The 23,837-nt window shown below is 41.3% G+C and overlaps 1 protein-coding gene and 1 long non-coding RNA gene across 2 annotated transcripts; both read right to left on the reverse strand.

The window, feature by feature from the left end:
- Nucleotides 1–227: 227 nt before the first annotated feature.
- Nucleotides 228–6,314, reverse strand: LOC145448221 (uncharacterized). Its single transcript, XM_080326582.1, has 5 exons — nt 3,858–6,314; nt 3,505–3,625; nt 2,414–2,585; nt 1,947–2,035; nt 228–632 (listed from the first exon to the last, which is right to left on the reverse strand). Coding segments are annotated over exons 1-5 (462 nt in total). The 5' UTR covers nt 3,860–6,314; the 3' UTR covers nt 228–554.
- Nucleotides 6,315–7,645: 1,331 nt separating this feature from the next.
- LOC145448226 (uncharacterized) lies at nt 7,646–18,363 on the reverse strand. The gene is made up of 3 exons (XR_013917833.1): nt 17,182–18,363; nt 16,604–16,900; nt 7,646–8,345 (listed from the first exon to the last, which is right to left on the reverse strand). It is a non-coding gene; the product is annotated as an uncharacterized LOC145448226 (long non-coding RNA).
- Nucleotides 18,364–23,837: the final 5,474 nt, after the last annotated feature.

A 23,837-nucleotide genomic window follows, 5' to 3' on the forward strand; every position in this document is an offset into this window, starting at 1 on the left:
GATATCCTGATAAACATCCTCAAAGATATCCTGAGAAACATCCTCAAAGATATCCTGATAAACATCCTCAAAGATATCCTGACTAACATCCTTAAACATATCCTAGAAGAGATTTTTTGTATAACTCGACCCTGTGTGACCCTGAACCCTGGTTGGCTAAACCTGCTATTTGCTGGACTTCACATATGAACGAATACGAATCGCCAGATTTACAAATCATGTATGGCTTTTTGTTCTGTATTATACCAGTTCAAAAAAAAATGAACTGGACTAGACCTCGACGGAAAATTGGAATAAAAATAGATGAAGAATCAAGGTAAAATAACAGTCCGTGACACAACATACGTTAGCAAGAAGTAGGCAGCAAGAGGTAGGCCTTGATTCAGAATTAAAACTAATCGCCAATTTTAAAAATCATGTTTATGGCTTTCTGTTCTGTATGAAATCAGAACAAAACACGCCAAAAAAAACATGGATGAAGAAAATACGTTAGCAAGAATTGGGCCTTGATACAGAACTGTGCAATCACTTCAGCAAATATTTCTGCATTAGCATTAGTCTATGTTATCGGTATCGGAATCTTCAGCCTCCTCGATAACAGTCTTGCTCCTGTTTTCTCCTTTATCGTCATCCTAAAACATAAATGAATTGATTACTTCGATTGATTAGCAGTAGAGCAAAAGTCATTATATGTGTTTGGTTGCGAGTACAATGGGACGGTCATGGCAAGTCACATTCATCCAAGGATTCCGAATCGCCTTTAGGAAGTCACGACGACCTTGGTGGTGTGTGTTGTTTGAAAATGTTCTTGAGGCCCATCTCTTAGCACAGAGTAGAGTCGTAGTCCTTTTCAATGTGTGGTAATCGCCACCACCGATTTGCATATTTCTCTAACATAAGCACCTTTTTATCTTACTAATCATATTTAAATGTAGACCTACAGGGACAAGAAATCGCGCTAAGCACGACAAAAATATTCAATTTGATTACATCTACTTCAACAAACGACCAACAAAGTAATTTTGGGTCCAGTCGAGCTATCCTAATTGGGTGTTTGGAGTGTGACAGTTACGGCCCTGGAAGATCGTATAACTCATCGTTATCGTTCTGGGCCAGCTTCAAACATTTCTTTGGTGAATGGGATAGTATAGCTAGCTGTAAAATGTACCTAATATATATACCAGCGAAGTTTCCAATCCCTAATTTTGTATCTCAATGATTTGACTTCTACACGTTGGAATTGAGCCATATTTGCCATGCATCTTGTTCGCCACCGAAACAGCCGGCCCAATGTTCCCTCTAATTTTTGAAGAGTCTGCACACACTCACCAACTCACTGCGCGGTCCCTTCGACAGTAGTACGTAACGACTAAAAAAATGACATCACTTCAGATTTTTTCTGCGCTTTTTCTGCGCTGAGACCAACTAAGCACTGCGTAATTGCTCACGTGTGCAGTAGGGCTGTTCAAAAATAACTTTTTTCCTCGGATTCCAGCCATTCACTGATTTAATTGTCAGGTTACCCTAAAAACGCTGCACACCAAATTTGGTTCGATTCTAACAAGTATAGGACTCCGCAGATCCAATTAAAATTTTTAATTTATTATTGAAAATTAAAAAAAAAATTTCCCAATTTTCCTGCCAACCCCATGAAATTGTTGAGCTGTCTTCAAAGACGTTGCAAAACAAATTTGAGTCAATTCCGACCAGTAGAAGCGGGTTTATGTGAGTTTTTCGTTGATAAATCGCGGATTATCCACCAATCAAGGATAATCCGAGAAATTAAATAACTATAATTTTTTTTTAAATTACATCACGTCAAAGTTTGGAAACCACTGGTATAGTGTTCTGAAGATGAATGGTCGTGGCCCTGGAGGTAGCAACGATTCACTTACGGATAAAGAACGCAGCTGTCACACAGACGTCAGATTCATAAACAAAATTACCTTGCAAGCTCCAATAACAGTTAGAAATCGTCCCACTTTAGTTGTAATTGTTGTACTGTCGGCCGTAGGATGAGCCACTTTACATGCTCCTTCAAAGAGAATATAAGTAGATCAGGGGCGGCATTACAAAACAATGCGGCAAATCGGAATCTCCGCCAGCGGTAACAATCTCTCTCGAATGTGATCACCCCATGGTGTCAAAATTGGTATTTCAAAACATTCCAGACTCAACATGGAGTTGCGCAATCAACGCACTTGCTTGTGATTTCGCCATGTCGGCAATGTCAGTAGAAGATGACTTCAAACGAGGGCTTATAAGGGTGTGTGGTCAGCAACGATTTGCAATTTAGCTGCGATGATCTTTCACAAGAAGGGAAAGCAAAATACCCTAACTCTGTAAAAATGCTCTCGAAGACATCGTTATCATGGGTTTTGAAATCGCGATTGTAATATCAGTAACAACTTACGTTTTATAGTCTTGTAAAGAGTAAAATTTTGAAAACTTCTTTTTTGTCCATTTTTGCTTCTTTGACCTTTTAGGCTGAACAATTGCCACACATCTTTTACAGCTATGCTTGTCATGATATTTCTGACCGTTGAGGCCAATTGTTCACCGTGAAGTCCTTTCAAAGCAGATACCTGTAGTACAAAATACAAATGGCAAAAAATAAGTAGGGTTTTTTAAAATAATACGTTTCCGGTTAGACCGTTGTAGCTCCTTATCTGAAGCGGAGGGTAAGCTACTATTGTCTGCAACTGCCCTCATATCACGAAGGGCCTTGTCCCATTCATCTAAAACAGATGGATAATATAGATCAGACCTGGGCAAAGTGCGGCCCGCGGGCCAAATGCGGCCCGCGAAGCTATTCTGTGCGGCCCGCGAAAGGTTTCTTCGAATTCAAAACATAAAACTTGCTTTTTGAATGACGAAAACCATAGGCTATATCAAATGAACAGAAAAATCGTTCACTCGGCCCGCCAACGCTGGAAATACGCTGGAGAATATAGCTAAAAATGTTCACTCGGCCCGCCAACGTATTTATTTTTCTCATTTGGCCCGCGGAGGAAAATAATTGTCCACCCCTGATATAGATGGTCAGATTCCAGATTTATTAAACTACTGGATTTTTAAACAGCAAAACTAGATCAAGAATTACTCAAATTTGAAAATTCGAAAAAACGATATTGTATCGCTCACGCAAACTTAGACTGCTAATGAAATACTGTACGCAAGTAACTGTATAGCTCAGTGGTTCTCAACCTTTTTCACTGTCAGGGCCAAATTTAGAATTTCAGAGTATAGTTGGGGCCGCGCGAATTCGTGACTGCTTTAGATCTAGATTTAGGGTTTTGCCTCGGCGTATTCAACCGTGAGTCATGTGTTGTATATCTATCTATAGATTAGTTATCAATACCTATATACAGTAGTGACATAACGTTAGCACTCTACTCAGAACTTTTCTGCAATCCTAATTAAAAACTCCAGACTCCAAGCTAAGCAAGAGAATTTAATGGTACTTAGTAATGGTAAACCTTCACAAATTATGAGTTGACTTACTGGATGAGCATTTGATACATATTTTGTACAGAGACCAATTGCCCGTATCATATTTCGGTTGCTTCTTGTGTTTTGCCTTATAATTCTCATTCTTCTTCGGCCACCAGCAATGCAATACTCCCTGAATATAGATAAAAACAATTTCATGCAAATTACAATCCATAAAATACGAACGAGCAGACTTGTATAATCTATTGGATTTTCAAAAAGCACAACTGGAACCAGAAGTACCGTAATCAGTTTTTAAAATCAGCAACTGGAGCTACAACTACTCAAAACCGTCAAATCGTTGACCATCAACAAACTATTGGGTAGTTTATACAAGTCTGTTAAAAAGGATTGAATGAACTCACATCTACAGTGGTTTTCCAGCTTTTATGTATCACAGCAACTGATTGTTTTCCTTCGAGAAATATAACAATCAGGTATTCATCTTCATCAGACAGCACCATCATTATCAGACAGAACCAAAAACACACAAGTAGTTGTCTAGAAATCTGCAAATATAAAGACAAAAATTTTGAATATCAGGCTACAATTATAGTCAAAATAAGATGCTATGAAACCTAATGCGAAGACCTCTTGAATGTTCTTTGAAACTGAAATTATCAATAACGAAAATCATGGGAAACTGCCAAAAAAGTGATTTTACCAAGAGAACCCTCCATCAAAATGGCTTGACAAGCCAAATCCTTGATATGGACTCGGGTATTAACACCTTTTTTAGCTTCAACCTTGAAAGCACCGATAATTGACGACGAGCATGGCAATGTGAATAACGGCTTAGCATTTGAGAAGACACGACCATAAAGATATCCTTCCACACTGGTCGCAACTTTCAAAATTTCAAAACATAACATATTTTTAAGGATATATGCATTGTTCGGTCTTTCTGCTGTCATTGGTGTGTTCTTTTCCTTTCCAGCTAAGTGCAGACATTCCATTAGCACAGTTTCACTGTGTCGTTTTACTATCTGGCATAATGGACTTTTACCAGATCGAACTTTCCGCAAAAATGATTGCATGTAGTTTTCAAATTTGAAAGCAGAAAATTGATCAAGGCCGCCAAATCTGACAGCATCTTTCGATAAATGGAGTAAACTGTGTACATTATACACAACAAATTCTTGGCCATAAAGCGCACTACTCTTCTGAACAAAGGATTGGAGAAGCTTGTTTGCAAAATCTGCTAATTCATTAGTAACATGAGTAGACACAAGAATACAAATTGCGACACTGAGCGTTAAAAAATGAAGATATAAATCTTCCCTCAAAATTCCTTTTAGCGCAATTTTGCCAAAATACAAGAGAAACATTCGAAACTCAGTAGCTTTGAAGCGATCAAGCTCTGAGAGGGACCGAGGCTTGCGCACAAAGGCCTTTGGAACACAGCTTTTAAAGCTTAATAGTCTTGTGTTCACTACTGCAATTTGTGAGGGTGAAAGACGAACACTCCTTGGACCTTTATTGGTGGTCCACCACCTCAACAACCTCTTCATCACGCCGAGGCAGACCGCATGCATATAGTCTATAGGAAACACAGCAATCATGTCGATAGGAAGTTGGCAGAAAGGAGTAAAGCCTATATGATGTTCTGCATCAGCTTGATTGCGAAATGAAAGATCACTCCGCAATTCACAATTCGCAGTATCGGCAAATGTCATTCGATTACCGACATAAACACCCCTAATGGTACACTTTCCGCAAGATGAATAACCGGAGAATTGCTTGACTAGTTTTATCATAGCACAAGCCGGGGCATCTGCAATAACACATTTTAAATTAACACTGTACTTCTTGTTACCAAAATAGAAACCATCGCGTAATAAAATTTTTAGGTCATCGATTGTATCTTGCATGAAGTCAAGGTTTTGCGGCTTCGACCCCCCATACGCTAAAGCAACAGGAAACACTTTTTGGGGTTCCAAGTTGTCAATGCAAAACAGTATTGGCCATAAACTACTCTTAAGGCTCTTAAAGATTGGCAAACCGTCTATATTCATGGACAATTCAAGGTTGAAAATATTTTCGAGTTCAGATTTTGCATACGTTTTCATGATTTTATCTAATTCCACAGCTAGACCAAGATAATAATATTGCATTTGTGAAATTTCTTTCAGGGCAATTTGTCTTGCACTTTTCTGCAAGCATCTAGCCGTTTTAGGAAGTTGTTTCCAATCCATATAGGATCCATTTGCTCTTAAAAATCGTAACAACATATCCATTGCGCTCTGTGTTATATTGCAGACCGAAACCCAATGAGCAAGCCCAGTCTTGAATGTTTCAATCATATGCTCAGCATCGTCATCATCATCAGATTCCTGATTCACAACTTCTAGCTCGGGTGACTTTAATTCGTTCAACAAAGGGGTGTCTGAACATGCATCATGCAGATGGTGCGACATAGCTGCAGGTTCAGGTATAAATTCATCACCACTGCTACTGGAGTTTCCACAGTAGGTACCGACTTTGTTCAACAAAGGTGTCTCTGAATATGCATCATGCAAACGGTGCGACATAACTGCAGGTTCAGGTATAACGTCATCACCACTGCTACTGGACTTTTCGGAGTAGGTACTCAAGTGACTTGATGATGATGAAACGATCCGTCCCGTCAAATCGCCGATTCTAGCTCGCTTGGACCGTATCCACTCTTTCTGGTACTGCCTACGTCTATGCTTCCCCCGTCTTATTTTATGTCTGGGCATTACCACGTTGTTGGTAGCTGAGCCCCCACTACACTATTATAGACAAAAGTACAAAAACATTCGATCACAATGAATGATTTCAACGACCACCATCTGATGATATTATATATAATCCAGCACTGTCACAATAGCTTATGATATTCGCAAAAGTGCAAACCAAGTTCTGTGACATTTATACCATACATCATATACCTATGTTTCGTATGAAGCATATATAAATTACCATCTACAGTTAAGTTTTCAGTAATCCTCTGAAGGAATATGGTTGGTTGAGCCTCAATTTACCACGATTAATTCCAGAACGCAACTAAACCTAACATACGACTGTATAGCTGTAAGCCGCCATTACGAGAGCGCTTTGTCTGCCAGTATTCCGCGCCAAAACTTATGTGAACTCGCAAGGGAGAAACGGCCTCTCGTTTACACTCCGGATCAGAAGCCGGAGTCGTAGCAGGATTTCAGCGATTTCAGCCGGACTGGATGCGGATTCTGAATTTATTTCGACAGTTGGATTTTAGCAACATTCTTAATTATAATCTTAAATACGATATCATGATTTTGGTAGAAGTTTTTGGGACGCAGAACCGGAAATTCTCCAGCCGGATTTTGCTGACTTTCAAATTGCCTTCCAAAATTTCGGAGCCGACCAATTCCAATTATACACTCTATAATACCCATCAACCACCGAAAGCAGCGGAGGCCATCACAGGGTATGGACAAGACATGATTTGGACTTGACTGGACAAGAACAAGATATATTTGTGTCGTGCTTCAGCACAAGGTATGGACAAGATATGATTTGGACTTGACTGGACAAAAAAAAATTGATTCGTGCTTCAGCACAAGGTATGAACAAGATACGATTTGGACTCGACTGGACAAGAACAAGATATATTTAAGTCGTGCTTCAGCACAATGTATGGACAAGACATGATTTGGACTTGACAGGACAAGAACAAGATATATTTAATTCGTGCTTCAGCACAAGGTATGAACAAGATACGATTTGGACTCGACTGGACAAGAACAAGATATATTTAAGTCGTGCTTCAGCACAATGTATGGACAAGACATGATTTGGACTTGACAGGACAAGAACAAGATATATTTGTGTTGTGCTTCAGCACAAGGTATGGACGAGATATGATTTGGACTTGACTGGACAAGAAAAAAATATATTTAATTCGTGCTTCAGCACAAGGTATGAACAAGATACGATTTGGACTTGACTGGACAAGAACAAGATATATTTAAGTCGTGCTTCAGCACAAGGTTTGCACAAAGATATGATTTGAACATGACTGGACATGAAAAAGATATATTTAAGTCGTGCTTCAGCACAAAGCATGCACAAGATATGATTTGAACCTGGCTGGACAAGAAAAAGATATCCTGACAGGTTCAAAAGACATCTAGTGTTTGCTGGGACGTAACTGCAACTGAAGGTAGGCTAGGTAGCCTAGAGATGGCAAATACAGAAGCAGCTACATTAGTAAAATATATCTATTAGCACTGCAATATCTGTTGGCTGTTGCGATTCAAAGATCCGTACTACACCGTCGGTTTGCGAACCCCCATTGTTTCAGGGCGCTCTGATTATCGGACTGCTAGCCAATAATCGAAATGATCTGTGCCTCACCTTCTTATAGTTTCGCTACACTATCATTGTACGTAACAGCGTCAAATTTTATGGCGATTTTGAGGGTTCTGGTGCTATGGCATTATCAATTTTTGAGACGGTAGCATTTTTGGTTAATACCAGTTATCCTATTTGAAATTCTGAACTGTTTATACCAGAGGTGGGGCGAGGCATGGCTGGTACTTCTACATGAGACATTGTTAAACTGTTGTATATATATTTGCTTTGCTGTTGGCGCTGAAATCCAACTTCTTCTGTCAACATATTTCTGGAAGCTCTATTTCGAGATGCCACCGAGCTTGAATTATTTTCCCTTAATCCCAATCCATGACGGCCTTTGTAGTAGGCACTGACGTCAACCTCTAGCATCCGTGGATGGACTGCGAAATCAGGTTCATGAAGCTTTTCATACTTGAAGTCTTTGAGTATGCAATCTCGTGTCACATTGAGGGTATTGGCATTGACCACTTTTATCAGATCTTCTTCATTGATTTCTGTTGAACAGACGTTTCAATATAATGAGCTGATATCAGCAATCATTCACCAGCTACCAACAGCAAGACTCAATCAAAGTGGTAAATTGCATCAGAAGATGTCTTCAAGATAGTAGAAACGTGTCTTAGAATTTCAATACAGGCCTACTTCCAAATGGGGTTAAATAAAGCTTATATTTACTTCGCAGCACATATATGTGCCTATGAAAAGTGATATATTTTTCACCTGATTGAGAAAAAGGTCTGGCTTTCTATTAGGCGAATTTCTCCATCCCATTATTGTAATTGCAAAGTCCGTGTATTGAATTGTCCCACAAGGAAATACCTATGTTTTCTCATAACATTCATTCAAATTATATCCCTGAAACACGTTGGCCGACTCACCACAAACCACAATAAAGACGAGTTTGACTCAACTTCAGTAAACAAATATTAAGTGCTCAAAATCTTCTTGAAATGCTGGCCCCCAATCTCCACAGGTCTCTTTGACATGCCCATTCATCCTTTACGGATGACAATAACCGCTATTCCGCTAATCAAAGGTACTGAATGACTTGTTTTTGAAATTAGGGTTTTGGAAACTTGTGACGGAGCAATTTTAAATACAGTCGTAACAATGGCAACAACAAGGTTTTTACTAAACGAATGGATATGGAAACAGGGACTCGTAGATCTGATTATTATGCCATATACCTTGCGTTATTTTGAATTTTGATTACGCATGGGGCCTACAAGGTATATGGGATACAGTACGCAATCATGTTACATGAATAAACACTTAAACAGCCTTTAAAGTAAACACATTTCTGGTTCAGTTTATACAGAAAATGGTTTTAGTTCCGCATTAACATCCACAAGTATTCTTTTCATGGATCCGATTGGTCCCGGTGTGTTTTTGCCTGATGTTCATTTTCTAATCAAGCGTATACAATACATAAACAGCCTGGCCGCGCAGCACTGATAAAATACATCTGAATTCGCTTCGGACTGGCCATTTCAAAAGGACGGGGTATTGCTACGCGCCTGAATGCATTGCTGCTGATTTGCCTATACATGTCCAGCAGCACTACGAAATACATTGCTTATTTCTAAATCGATCTATTCGATAGCCAGTCAGTTACAGACCTAACCGACTTCTGGGTATGCCGCAGAACCCAAAAAAATCAGTAGGTATGCGCGACATACCAGCATATTGCATACATGAATTCAGCGCCTATGAGCGGCTGTTCAAAAAAAAAAAAAACTTTTCTTCAGATTTGCAATAAAATTGTTAGGTTGGTGAAAATAACGCTGCACACCACCTTTGGCTCAATTCCAACCAGTAGAAGCGAGATTCTTGCGGTAGAAAGTTTTGAATTTATTCTCGAAAAATTGGCTCGATCCAGCCACTAGAAACGAAGTTATTGCGGTAGAAAAATCTGGATTTGAATAAAATAGTATTTACGGTGGCTAATGCTTAATCATTTATTATAAACTCACAGAATTACAAGTTTCAAGTTTCACTCATTCAATACACTATCCAAAAAATGAAGTGTATCCACGAGTACAGGACATTGTAAGGAAATGGCGGTACTGTTCGGTCTCAGAGTGAAATAATCAAACCCATTGTCTCATCTGCTTCGGAACTATTGCCTTTAGAACGAAACACAGTGTTTGTCAGAATCACACAAGGAGAAATTACAATATTACAAGACGGGAAAATACGTGTTGTCCCAGGAAGACGAACACGTACAAACGATTGTAGAAAAAAACCTAAAAAAATTTGACGTAATATGGGCTCGATATTGGTTCTGCAAAGCATTTCCTAACATCAGGCCTGGCTCACGATACAAAATGTAAATAGAGTTTTTGTCGCAATATCTACTTTTAGCCAAGTATATGCAATTGAAAGTAGGCCTATAGGTCTATTGGACAGAACTGTGTAATGAGGGACGGAATATCGTAGAACCTTAGCTGAAGTGTTTAACTTATTTAATTAGAAAAGTGGCCCTTTACCAATATCTTGAGTTGGTGACCGCAGGATTGGAACATACGTTGTCGCAGACTAGTGGCGATCTATTTATGACAGTGTTGTTATTTGTTTATGGTATTCATGGTGTTTGTCGACTGCTATTGTCATTTAAATCAGGCTAATTCGCTAACAATTGTATCGTACAAAAATTCAAGTGGATTGTGTACTGCATCATATCAATAGGTTTCAGCTTTCCAAGGTTTCATATTTTATCATTCACCTGACTCACAGTCATAGGCGCCGACTTTTATTTTTTTACGAGGTGGCGAAGTCTTGTGACGTCATAATTGTTCGGTGTCGATGACGTCATCGTCGCACTAAAACGTACTTTCCTACATGCCGCTGGTGTACGTGCAAAGTCACTGATGATTGATTGATTGATCAGCGTTAACCATTTGCGTTTTATGTTACGTTTTAATATCGACTCTGCACTCATTATTATCAAACCATGCAGTCAAGTTATTAAGCGGAATCTTAAAACGGTACGATCATTCGTCCGACGATGTATACGATGCATTCCATCAGGCGGAATGCATCGAACAAAAATCAGAATGGACGTCATTGAGAATTTGAAGTTGCATCAATAATATCAACGTGCAATGCGTCGTGTGAGTAACGAAATACACCACGCACTGGGCTGGCAAGTTCGCAAGTAACACACGACAACTCTCGAATATGAGATTTCAAACCGACAATAATGATGATTACAAACGTGAAATCGCGCAGCTAATCGTGCTAATCGTGTGGTTTCTGACTTCGCATTGAGAAGCTCGCATCGCGGCAATTGTTTGCAGATTAAAACAGGGATTTTGGCGGCATTGGTGCATTTCCCGATTTACGTTCGCTAAGCATTTTTGGAGTACATCCAGGCGCGAAGCCAGGGTTTTCGGGGGTCGAAAGCCCCTCCTTTGGAAGCACGAATTCCCTGCTTAAACGCGAAACCCCGCCCTTTTCAATTAAGCGCTCTGACGGTAATACCCGGTTGCAATTCAGTCGTATTATCAGTTTATCACAGTTACGCGCGGCCAATTAACGAAAGGAGTGTCGACAATAAGTGAGATTCGTCCGTACGCATTGCACTGTACAATGTAACGCGACACGATCTCCCGCTGAGATAATTGCGAAATTAGGTCATTCATTGCCCCGCGCTCGGCAATTGTTGGTAGCCTGATTTATTGCGTCACCTACAAGCCTAATTCCCCTGGCTTAAGTAATCGCATCTGCAATAGGCCCGGTGTGCGCGGTATCATCATTGGCTTACAAAATCGCATCTGCATTGGCTTGGTGCCGACGTGATCATTAGTGGCCTACACAATCGCATCTGCGATAGACCTAGTACGAAAGATATCGCTAGCCCAACTACCGCGTCTCGGGCCTACCAAGCCTTGGCTCCTACTTTCCGATGGCGATAGCTTGGATAAAATGCCGTTAAGTGTATGCTGATTAGCGATTGTGGAAGTGTGACTTCGCGAAACTGAATGATATCGAATGTCCGCAAACATGTGCGTACTGCGTACATGCGTAATCGATTTCCGCTAATACTTGAACATAACCATCAGAAGCTGTGACAAGGCTTGAGTTATAAAACAGGAAAGGTTTGAACCACCCGAAATCGGCGTCATTGTAACACATATTCCAAATGTACATTTTGACTTGCGCAAATCGTCGCCAACGCTACATAAGACGTAGGACGCATTGATAAGCGCGCGTATTTAATTGTTCACGACAGATCAGGGAGTCGCTTCCAACACTTCCGGACTCGTCGACAAGGTTATCATACGAGAATGCCGTATAATCATCAATACAATGACAATATAATACAATGATCATATCGTGCACACCAGGCAGAAGCCGCCAATGCAGATGCGATTGCGCAGACAAGCGATGATATAGTTTGAACTGGGCCTATTGCAGATGCGATTGTTCAAGCCAGCGGAATCAGGCTTGTTCGAGATGCGATAAATCAGGTTGGCGACGATTGCCACGCACACTGCAATGACTGACCTCATTTCGCGACCATCTCAGCGGATATCAATCATCACAGACTGTTCGCACTGATTGAAAACTTGCCTCTCGCAAATTCGCCGCACGGAACAATGATATCACAATTACTGAATTACTGAATATTGGATTTTGAAATGGTCATTTCAAAAGGACGGGGTTTCGCGTTTCAAACAGGGGGATTCGAACCCCCTGGCTACGCGCATGGTACACGCGCGTATAAATAACGAAGACGTCTCTGAGGAGGTCGCGTCGATTCGCCTGATTACTAATTACTGGTCACAAACAACTTGGGCGTTTGAGCATTTCGTACGAGGTGGCCGCCACCTCGTAAATATGGTGACGAGGTGGCTGCGCCACCTCGTAACCTCGTAAGTCGGCGCCTATGCTCACAGTTACCCATGTCGTTTATAGCAGTTCTACGTATATGTGAGCCATGCAAAATACCGTTGAAATATAATCAACTCGATATTCGCTCCTCGATTCAAAGTTACTACCGACTAGCAGGGGTTCTCAACTTTCCTTGCATAACGGGCCGCATCTTAACAGCAAAAACCGCTGCGGGCCGCAAAACATTGTTACCGTATATTTGTGGACTACTCTTATATATTTAGGCTAATATACCCTATTTACCGGTCGTATATGGGCATTTAGTACATTTGTATGCATTCTACAGCATTAATGGACAGCGTTCGTAAGCTTTCAGTTGCTGTTTCTAGTGAGATTATGTCATCTTCCGACGGAACAAGTAAATCCCTTCATGAAGCGAGTATTGCATTCGTTCTCAAGTCGGTATGTGCAGTGTGCTCCTTCAAACCCTTGTACCAGAGAACTGAACCCTCTCTTTCAATGCGTGAGCGAGCAAGCATAAAATTAAGGTAACTGTTTCGTTACAGAGGCCGTTGTCAGTTTGAGCTCTCAGTGATATGAGAAGTCTCTTGTTCGGGGTAATTTCTGAGCAAACCAATCAACCCTTCTCCTTTCCTTCCATGGCGGATGCCCTGCACCAATAGTTACAGAAGTCAGCTTTGTCAAGGTGATGTTGTTTGCTAGCCCCCTCCCCCAGGTTTGCCCGGCCAGCATTACGTCTATAAATATATCCACTCCGATAGAATACTCTAATACAATTAGCGTTGCAATATCCGTGGATTTTGTCCAATGCTAGGTTATAGTCGTCTACGCGGCAACCGTTCTTCAAAGCATGCGACAAAAGGTTAACTAACATTGCTGTCACTCTTCTTGTCACGATTGATTCAGACAACTGCAGCTTTGAAATTTGTTAGGTGAAGTTGTCCTTGCTGCTAAATTCCGAAAACAGCGGAGATTCGCACAGTATAGTAACGTTTTGTTGAAAACACACCTTTTCAAGCAGATTTCATGGGTTTAGCGATATACCAAGCAATTTTGAACCATGCGTCCTTAACGTCGTCGACAATCTCGACAATGCCTCAAAATATGGATTGCTGGGCATGAGACCTAGCTAGAAACGATTTTTTCTAAGACCAGGTGATATGTATAACTCCAGATGGAACTGTCCGAAGACCAATGTTCCCTCTAATTTTTCGCGAGTCTGCGCAAACATGCCAACTCACTGCGCAGGCCCTTGGACAACAGTGCGCAACCATCCCCCCTTATGGTGATAAGCCGAACTTCCGGGGGGCTACGCCCCCCAGACCCCCCTCAGGCTATACGCTGTTTCCCGCTACTTATCTGCTTCATTGGGCCTACGTTTACTGAGTCACCTTTTCTCGCCTAAACGCGCGAAGCGCGAGAAATATCAATAATTCATGACTGAAACGGTCAATATGATCGGGAATTGCGTATATATTGCTATCAATTTTTATCCTCTCTCTCTGCTCACGTAATCTGATTTACCGGTAGAGCTGAGGGAGGTGTGTTTGAAAAGGTAGGACCCCTCCATAATATTTTAACATCTTCCGGTGTATATAACCGTTGGCAGGAACTTCGTTAGCCACCCCCCTCCCCAAAAAAACTTGAGTCTTATGCTCCCATAGGGTGATAAACTCCCCCCTCCTTATTACATTGTTTGCTTTTGCCACGAAATTATAGTTGTACTGTTTAGTGAGCCAGCGCTAAGCGCGAAAATTTTCGATAATTCATGATAAAATCGATCAATAAGATCGGGAAATGCATATTTTTTGCTATCAATTCCTTGTCCTCTCTGCTCACGTATATTCAGATTTACTGGTAGAGCTGTGTGAGGTGTCTTTGAAACTGCAGAGCCCGTAAATAATAATTGGACATCTTCGTTACATGATGTTATTTCGTGACCTCCTGTCTGTTACATCAAAAAATATAGAATCGCCCAAACGTACTAAACTGAAAGATCACACGATTTCGGATTGGTATTTCTTTACTGGCATATAAAAATTTTTCCTGCGGGATGGTATTTGTCTTGTGAGGTTCAGATTGCCAAGACAGGAACATTCGGCGCCAGTCATTTAGGCACCTATATGGACGATTAAACCTATATGTATTTTGTATAAAACGAAGTTTTCGGTCAGCATAGGGCAATCCTTTACGGCCAAGGTTTTCTTGCTGCCGATCGTTCTGGCACACTTCTTGGAGTCGCATGTTACATGGCCTAAAACTTTTTATGTCTTAGTGCGTCGTGGCGCGGTAATGGCCAACGCCGATATGCCCATTTCTATAAATCTAGCGTAGCCTATTTTTTATTGAGGGAAGAGTACCCAATAATCAAGACATTTGGCGACTTGAAATCGCGCGCAGTGCGAAAAATATTTGAAAAGTTGCATAAATTTTTGAAGCATACCCTGTAATTTATGCTAATTCACGAAATAATTTTGGTCCCCTTCGAGCTCGGCCCCACCCCAATTGGGGGGTTTGTGGTGCGGCAGTTACGGCCCTGCGACTGCGAAATGGGAACAATTCACCATTTTTTAGTATTTTCCTCCGGTATTGCTGCTGAGAAACTGATGTAATTCAACGCCCTACAGTGCACAGTTGCAGCGTTTCCGGATCAACGTTTGCAAGGGGATGGATTTTTCAACAATGTTGGTTCTTGTACTTGCATATTCTGCATATTATCCTGTCTCACCATACGTGATCAGATTTGCCTGATGAAAGTGATGACTTCGAAAATTCAGGGCATGTAATTGTACAGTAAATCTTACGCAATATTCATGCCACACGGAGAAGACTATTCGTTAGTTTCTCGCAGATTAACTTCGCGCTAGCCCATTGTTATTTAATTAAACCATGTTATTTCGCCATTCCCAGAAAAGATTGTGCTACTGAAATGATATCAGTATCGCTCACGCGTACGAGACCGTACTAAAAGAAAAATCTCTTTCGTGAGGCAAATTATCATTTCTTCACAGAGCGCAATATTTACCTTGGTCGCACATTGTACCTCGGTTTCAGACTTCACCGATAACACTATTGGCCCGTGGCAATGTTCCCTCTGATTTTCCACGAGTCTGCGCGCTTGCGCGGTCGCTTGGAGAACAACAATTAAAAAATGAAAAAATCATCCCTACGGATTTATTGTGCGCAGCCAAAATTTTCTGTGCGCAGAGACCAGTTTAGCACTGCGCATTTGCGCACGTGCGCAGCTTAGAGGGAACATTGTCGAATACCTATTCAAAACAATAAGAATCTAAACTCGACCATATATCAAGAAACCAGAACACATTGAAGAATGAGAATAAATCAAACGAAACAGAGACGGTACGATAAGAGAGCTTACGTAGCTGAATTAATATGTAACAATACTGTGCCAGTAGTAATTGCAACCATATTGAAAGATCTCGCGGGCCGCGGGTTGAGAACCCCTGGAATAAATGTATAGATAAATCATCTTGCAGAATGCAATGGCTTGAATCATGCCTCATAATTCGAAAATTAGACACGACTTTGTGACTCTACTCAAGTCACCTTCAAAATCTAGTGACTTGACTTTGGTCAAAATGTGCAGTGAGTCGATGAGACTTGTGAAGTTATTGACTTGTCCCAATACTGCCTCCTTGTCTATTACTATTCCCCATGACACGCAAATATTAGTTTGGTCCAAGGCTGTAACCAATTCGCTCCGTTTTTAGCTACAAGTCCTTCTCTGATTTGAGCATTTGACCTAGCATAGAAAATTTGGTTGATAGATGTAACATTACATATCCATTTAGTTGACCCCTAATTGTGCTAAAAATTCCTTATATAAGAGCATTGTGTGCCCGTTATGAAAAGCATTTTGTAAATTCACGCTCACCTGGCTCAGTATTGCCATAGCTAACATGATGATCCCCAGCAACCACAGTCACAGAACTTCCTATAAATTTCTGTTTGACACATTCACCAACAGCCAATGTTGCAGATCCTGAATATAAAAGATCATCTTAATGTGTGACCATTTCAGATGCATAACAATGGAACACGAGAAACTTTGATCATTGCATTTAATAATCTGTTCAGCAGCATGACAACATCATTCACTGAACAGCAATTTCGTGACTTTTTAAGTAAATTTATAGAGACAACGGTACGGCGTTGCCCAAACCCGGAGTCTCTTTGGTACACTTTACAAGCAAATATTTCTAGTTTATATATCTTACATCAGATCTGGGAAAAGTGCCGCCCGCAGTTCTATTCTGAGCGGCTCGCGTTCCCGTTGCTTGGAATTCAAAACATAAAACCTACTTTTTAAATGTGCTGTGTGGAACAAAACCATAGACTGTATAAACTGAGCCCGAACGGAAATTGGATAACTTTGAAGCCCGTTCATTAATATGCCGCGATTATGCAGCTTACGCCCCTCGTAGGCTCGCACACGTGATCCAGATTTAAGACAAAGATACTGTAGCAAATTATGCCGTAATTATCAAACTAATAAATCAGTGCTCGTTTTCAGTATGAGACATCATCATCCGTAAAGGATGAACGGCCATGTCAAAAAAAAGAAAGCCGAGAGCTGATATTCAAAGACGGTATAGGGAACACTAATCATCTGTCTCATGGATTCAGGGGCGAACCCATCCGTCCAGTTTGTGCCGAGCAGGTTACCGTGCATAAGGAGTATAATTTAAGTCTGTCTCATGACAAAAATACAAAGAGAGACACCTGGCCAAGGAACGTATAATTTCAAAAGAACTTTTGAAGCTTCGTTCAACAAGGCGATTTCACCAAACCGCAACTATTCGGAAGGTAGCGATCAAGACCATAAGCTTTGTAGTATCTCAAATGCCCTTCAATGTCCTAATATACCGTAAATTTCCATGTAGAATGCTCAAAATTTTAACGATTTTTTGCCTTAAAATAGGGAGGTGCGTATTATATTATAGGGGTAGAACAAGCTTGGGGAAAAGTCTCACTCAATAAAATAACTTGAAATCACACCTTTCTTCGTGTTTGTTTCCAATCGCGCATCACTTTCAGCCATTGAGCCCAGTAATTCGTATTATCAGTGTAACGCGTTGCCAATTAGCAAGAAGCGTGTTGCCAATTAACGAGCAGCACAGCACGCGGTCTCCTGCTGAGTCGTTTTGCCGTTTGTACGCTCGCGAAATTAGGTCATTGAGCACGGGCGTTGCTGCACGCGCGCGTGGCAATCCTCGCTAGTTAATCACGTCCACGACAGGCCTTGAAAATCGATATACAACAGGCCATGTACGCTAGATATAATTGCTGGCCTAATCAGTCGCATCTCCAACAGACCCGGTGCGCACGACATAACCGTTGGCCTGAGCAATCACATATGTTATAGGCCTCGTGCGCAAGATGTCGTGTCGCTGGCCTAAACTATCGCTGCGCCGGCCTCGCAAGCTTTGGCTGCTATATCCACTATCGTTTACAGACAATCCCGTTAATTGCATAATGATTAGCGATGGTTATGTCATGATTGTTGAACACTGAAGTGACATCGCAAAACAAAACGACATCGTATGCTAAAACACAGCTATTCGCGTACTGCGAATGCAGGGTGCGTACAATACATAGGTACAACCTTTTTCCTTGAATTTGCATGCTATTTTAAGGGTGCGTATTATACATGGGGGCGTACTATATTCGGAAAATTACGGTAATACGGGGATTAGAACAGAATTCAAAAATTATCATGCTTAACTGTTATGTTCGTGTATTTACGTTAGTATCGTTTCACTCTATTTGGTATAGGACTAGTAATTAGCGCCAATCATTATTTCCTCGTGTGCCTTGCGTTGTATTTATACCCTGTGTTCTGTTAACTCGTGGTCTTTCGTTTAACTGCACTCTGGATCGTGTCGCCTGTATTAAAGCTATTCTGCTGATAATATACTGATTTCGTATTGCAACCTCGTCGTACTGAGTTATTGTTCAAACAAGATCAAGAACATAACAATTGATGTCAGAAGTGGGATTCGAACCCACGCCTCCATTCGGACAGTGCGCAAACTTTCGACGCGTTGACTAAGAAGTTGTCTACACACTTCAAGGACTCAATTCACGTGCAAGCTGCCAGGTACGAATTTTACAATTGCAAAATGCAACCGGGACAATCGTACGCCGATTGGATCGCAACTCTACGTGGAATCTCAGGATTGCAACTTCACATGTTCAAGAGAAGGCTGTGATCAGAGCTCCGTTGATGAGCTAATGTGCGATCTCATTATTAAAGAAACGCCGCACGCGGATGTGAGACGGCATGGTCTAACACAAACCAATCCATCCCTTGACGACGTTCTTAAAGTAGCCGCAACACACGTGAGAACGCTGGAAACCGATAGGGTTATCCAGGGCGAGAGCAGCAGTAAAGACACTTCTATCGTCAACAAGATGACGGGAAGTTATCAGAAGGGAAAAAACCTTCCAAATCCAGCCAAGGCAACTTCCCGGAAAGACTGAAATCCTGCAGCCGCTGTTTCATCGATCACCAGAGAAAAGACTGTCAATATCGACATGCAGTATGTCAGAAATGTGCTCGTGAAGGTCATATCAAACCTGTGTGCATGTCAACCAAACCTAGTATCACGCAACAGGTCACATCCGTCAATTTCTGCTCAGTGCCGCTCCTCTCCTTCAACATCGATCAACTATATCGACGCGTAGGAAACCAGCTCTGGATCAACTCCAGCATCAACGGCATTCCGTTGCCGACACAGTGGGACACTGGTGCACCCTACGCCATGGTGGGATTGAGTGGGTACAAAACTTTGGGCTCTCCGAAACTCTCAGCATATTGCTCTTTCGTAGCGTACGGCGACAAGCCACTGAAAGTGAAAGGTATTTGCACTGTAACCGTGCAGGTGGGTTGCGAAGTTCGAGTTGGCTTAAAATTGGTGGTTCTCGACGAACACCGCGGGCAAAACATTGTTGGTTTCGATTGGAGCGATGCTTTCTCCATGACCGCTAAGGGAACGTCTGCTTTGGATGCAATTTCCTCTCAGATGGTCAAGTCGCAATCATGTAATACTATCGACATTTCTGATTCGAACGACAAATTGGTATCTTTTCAGTCCAAATTTCCCTCCGTTTTCTCTAATGTATTAGGACGATGCACCAAGACAAAGGTGACAATTCACTCGAAACATAATGCCAAGCCCATATCTCACAAGCCACGTCCTTTGCCTTTCGCAAGGCAAATCGCTGTTCAAACCGAATTGGATAGATTAGTCAAGGTATTCTCGAACCAATCAATTACAGTGATTGGGCAGCACCAATTGTTTCCGTCACTAAATCAAATGGATCGCAGTACGCATTTGTGGTGACTTCAAAGTATTGAATCAACAAATTCAGATAGATCAACATCCCCTGCCCTCCTTGGATGAAATTCTTCACAAGTTACAGGGTGGTTGTATTTTCTCGAAAATTGATCTTGCCGATGCTTATTTTCAGCTAGAATTAGATGATGATGCGAAGAATTTGTGTGTCATCAACACGCAATTCGGTCTATTCCGTTCTCGACGCATGTGTTTCGGAGTCGCATCTAGTCCCGCAAATTTTCAACGCTGTATTGATGCCATGATCGCCGGCTTACCGGGTGTTGCTAGTTTTATCGATGACATAATCGTTACTGGCATTGATGAACGCGATCATTTTCGCAACTTATCGCTACTCTTTGAGCGCCTCACCGAATACGGTTTCACCGTCAACTTCGCTAAATGTGAATTTTTCAAAAGTAGTATCGAGTACCTTGGTCACATAATCGACAAGGACGGCAAACGCCCGTCTCACAAATCCGTTGAAGCAATCAAACAGTTGCCTAAACCCCAGGATGTTCGCCAGCTACAGGCATTCCTGGGCAAAGTCAATTATTACCGCGCGTTTATTCCTAATTTCACGAATAAAGCCGCTGCCTTGTACCGACTTCAACAAAAGACGCGAGATTCATTTGGAATACGGAATGTGACGCAGCCTTTCGCATTCTCAAAAACGACGTAATCGATGCTACGCAGTTAGCTCATGATGTAAACAAGCATCTCATTTTGTCAACGGATGCTTCTCAATTCGGAATCGGCGCTGTCCTCTTTATCGAGCGCGATGGCGAAGTGAGACCGATCGCGCACGCATCGAAAACGCTTTCCGATTCGCAAAAATCCTACTCTCAAATCGAGAAGGAAGCTCTGTCAATCATTTACGGAGTCACTAGATTTCGTCAATTCTTGTACGGCAGAAAATTTACGCTCGTAACGGACCACAAACCGCTTTTAGCTATTTTCTCGCCAGACAAGAAGATTCCCGTAATTACAGCGCAACGCTCACAACGATGGGCACTAACGCTCATGGCTTACCAATACGATATTCGCTATACACCGACTAATCAGCACGGAAACGCCGACGGTTTATCTCGCCTAACAAAGGGTCCAGACCCTGAGTTTGACGAACTGGAAATTCGTGAAAACGCGGAGATCGTTCACGCTATTAATATGTCATTCGATGGCTTACCGTTAACTCGCAATGAAATTCGCGACGCGACGCTGTAGGACAAGGGTCGGCAACCTACGGGCGCGGGCCGGATCGGGCCCGCCAAGCGAAATCGCCCGGCCCGCGACATGATAATTAGTTATCACAAGAATACGGCCCGCCGTTTCATAATGAGTTTCAATCTGCAGTGCAGCACTGCATGAAAAAAATGCGGCATTGCTACGATATAATAGTAGCCCAGAGATGCCACTGAGATATTTTGGAAAAACCCAGATTTGGACGTTGAAAAAACCCAGAAAAACCCAGATCCTATATTTCACTCAAATTGCTATGATATAGCTGTAAAACAGTGACTGAGAGTCATCAATGACAGTGACGGACATAGAAGAAGTTTTAGCCCTTTATATTGGAATCCCAACTGTTCATTTTCATACTATACATTTTGCTCAGTTAAATGAGAAAATCCATCGAAACACGGTGTTTTTCTCTCGACACATTGCTACGGGGCATTCGGTATGGGGGGTCAATACGTAGATTATTATATATTCGTAACAATGCTAATCCCCATCTATGATGAGGATGATTTTAGGGTAGTTCTAGTGAATGTGAGCTGACCAGATAGATTAAAAATAGCTTTCGATTCATTAAACCTGGGACAAGCACTTTTATCTGGAATGTTTAGTCGAAAAAGAAACTGCCAAATCAATGAAATCATGGAATTAAGTGTACATTTGAATTCAACAAACTCCTCTCCCTCTGAATAACTTGCCCGGGTGCACAAACTGTTTCTTTGAGTGTCCCTGTCGAAAGTGAATATACTCTGATGTCAACATGGTAAATTAGTTAGATCAACATTTGGTCTTTCCATGTTCATTAATTGGATACTTTACAGCAGTTACATACTATTTCCTGACACACTCGAATTTGTTGCAGCGCTAGCATTCAAGTCCTAAATCGTTTCGAATTGCAAGACAAATGCTCCAGAGTTGCAGTGTGAAAATGACTTTCTGCGACCTAGTAGTCAGTATTCAATGAAGCTCTCTCATCACGCCAAGACCTCTCATTCTAATATTAAATGGGTCTCTTTAGACTCTGCCGTTTCAATCACAGTAGAATCCGTCGACATTATATGATCTTACTAAGCTAATAATAAATTTTGCGCCGTAAAATTGACCTGACAAATATGATGTTGAAAAAAAACCAGATTTCAAGCACAAAAACCCAGAAACCCAGGTGATGCTCGAAAAACCCAGATCTGGGTGGAAAAACCCAGGAGTGGCATCTCTGTAGTAGCCTACATCGTATTAGTCTAGTGTTACGCCATAAAACGAAGGCCATAAAACGAAGGTGGTTGAAGTAGGAGATAGACTAGACTGGGTCAGTGCTTATCAATCGGGTGTATCTCGCAACCGAAGGTGTTCCATACTTTTTTTAAGGGTTTACCACTTTAATGGGGTGTGACAATAAAAGTGTCCTTCCTTTGCTTCAAAAACGTTTGGAACATCTCAGACGCAATCTCAAACTGTTCAATTAGAGCTAACTAGCCTCCGTATGTTAGTTAGCCTTTCTATAGCTTAATTTTCCAGAAGGCATTGTGTGCAATACAACAAACCTGAATAGTGTTTTGGCCACAATGGTGAAAACTGTTAATATTATTTTTGTCTCATTAACAGAATCAGTTACGCCAGATATTACTAGAAGCAGAGAATCAATATGGCGATGTCATGTAGGCCTATATCTGTCATGTTCGCGCATTAAGTCGAGCAGCTATGCTTACACGAGTGTATGAACTGAGAAATGAAATAGCAACTTTCCTCGAAAACACAAATATCGCCAACTCATAATATTGTACTCGAAAATGGGTATCTCATCTTGCTTTCCTGGTACATTTAACGTCACATCTGAACAAATAGAATTTGCAACTCTCAGGGGGAAAACAACTAAATACATGAGATGTTGAGGCGTATTCGAAACAAATCTGTGACTGTGGAAATGCCAACAGTACAAAGAAAATCATGCTGACTTTCCTCTACTGGAGGAGAGTAAACCTAGTACCAGATCTATACATTTGTAACTGTGATACGAAACTTAACTACTGAATATTCACCCGCTTTTCCGACATTCCTTCTCTACAAAATGAATTCTGACTATTCAGTACTCCGTTTAATGTGGACGCCAATACCATTGCCTGAAAATTTCAAATGGGCCTTTCTGAAATGCGATGCAGTCGAATTGAATGGCAAATTTCATACAAAGAGCATATCGCTGCATGACTTTGACAAAGAGTAATACATTCTTGAAATTGGTCTTTATCCCAGCTTGACCAACAATGCTGAAGAAATTGCATCGATTTTTGGAAGCACGTACGCATGTGAACAATAGTTTTGAACAATGAAATTCACGAAGAGCAAGCTAAGATCACGTGTTTCGGACGTCCATTTTGAATAGGGTCTGATTCTTGTTTCATCTGACTTGTTACCAAAAGTTGAAAACCTTTCCCAAAGCAAGCTGCGTCAAATGTCACATTTTATTTTGTGTTGCTAAAGTGTAAATTCACGTGTCTTCTCATTGGTATGATTGAGATTGCAGCAATGTAGGATAATATA

Source organism: Botryllus schlosseri, chromosome 10, assembly GCF_051294905.1.
Source record: "Botryllus schlosseri isolate E-star chromosome 10, Bs_hap1, whole genome shotgun sequence".
NCBI lineage: Eukaryota > Metazoa > Chordata > Ascidiacea > Stolidobranchia > Styelidae > Botryllus > Botryllus schlosseri.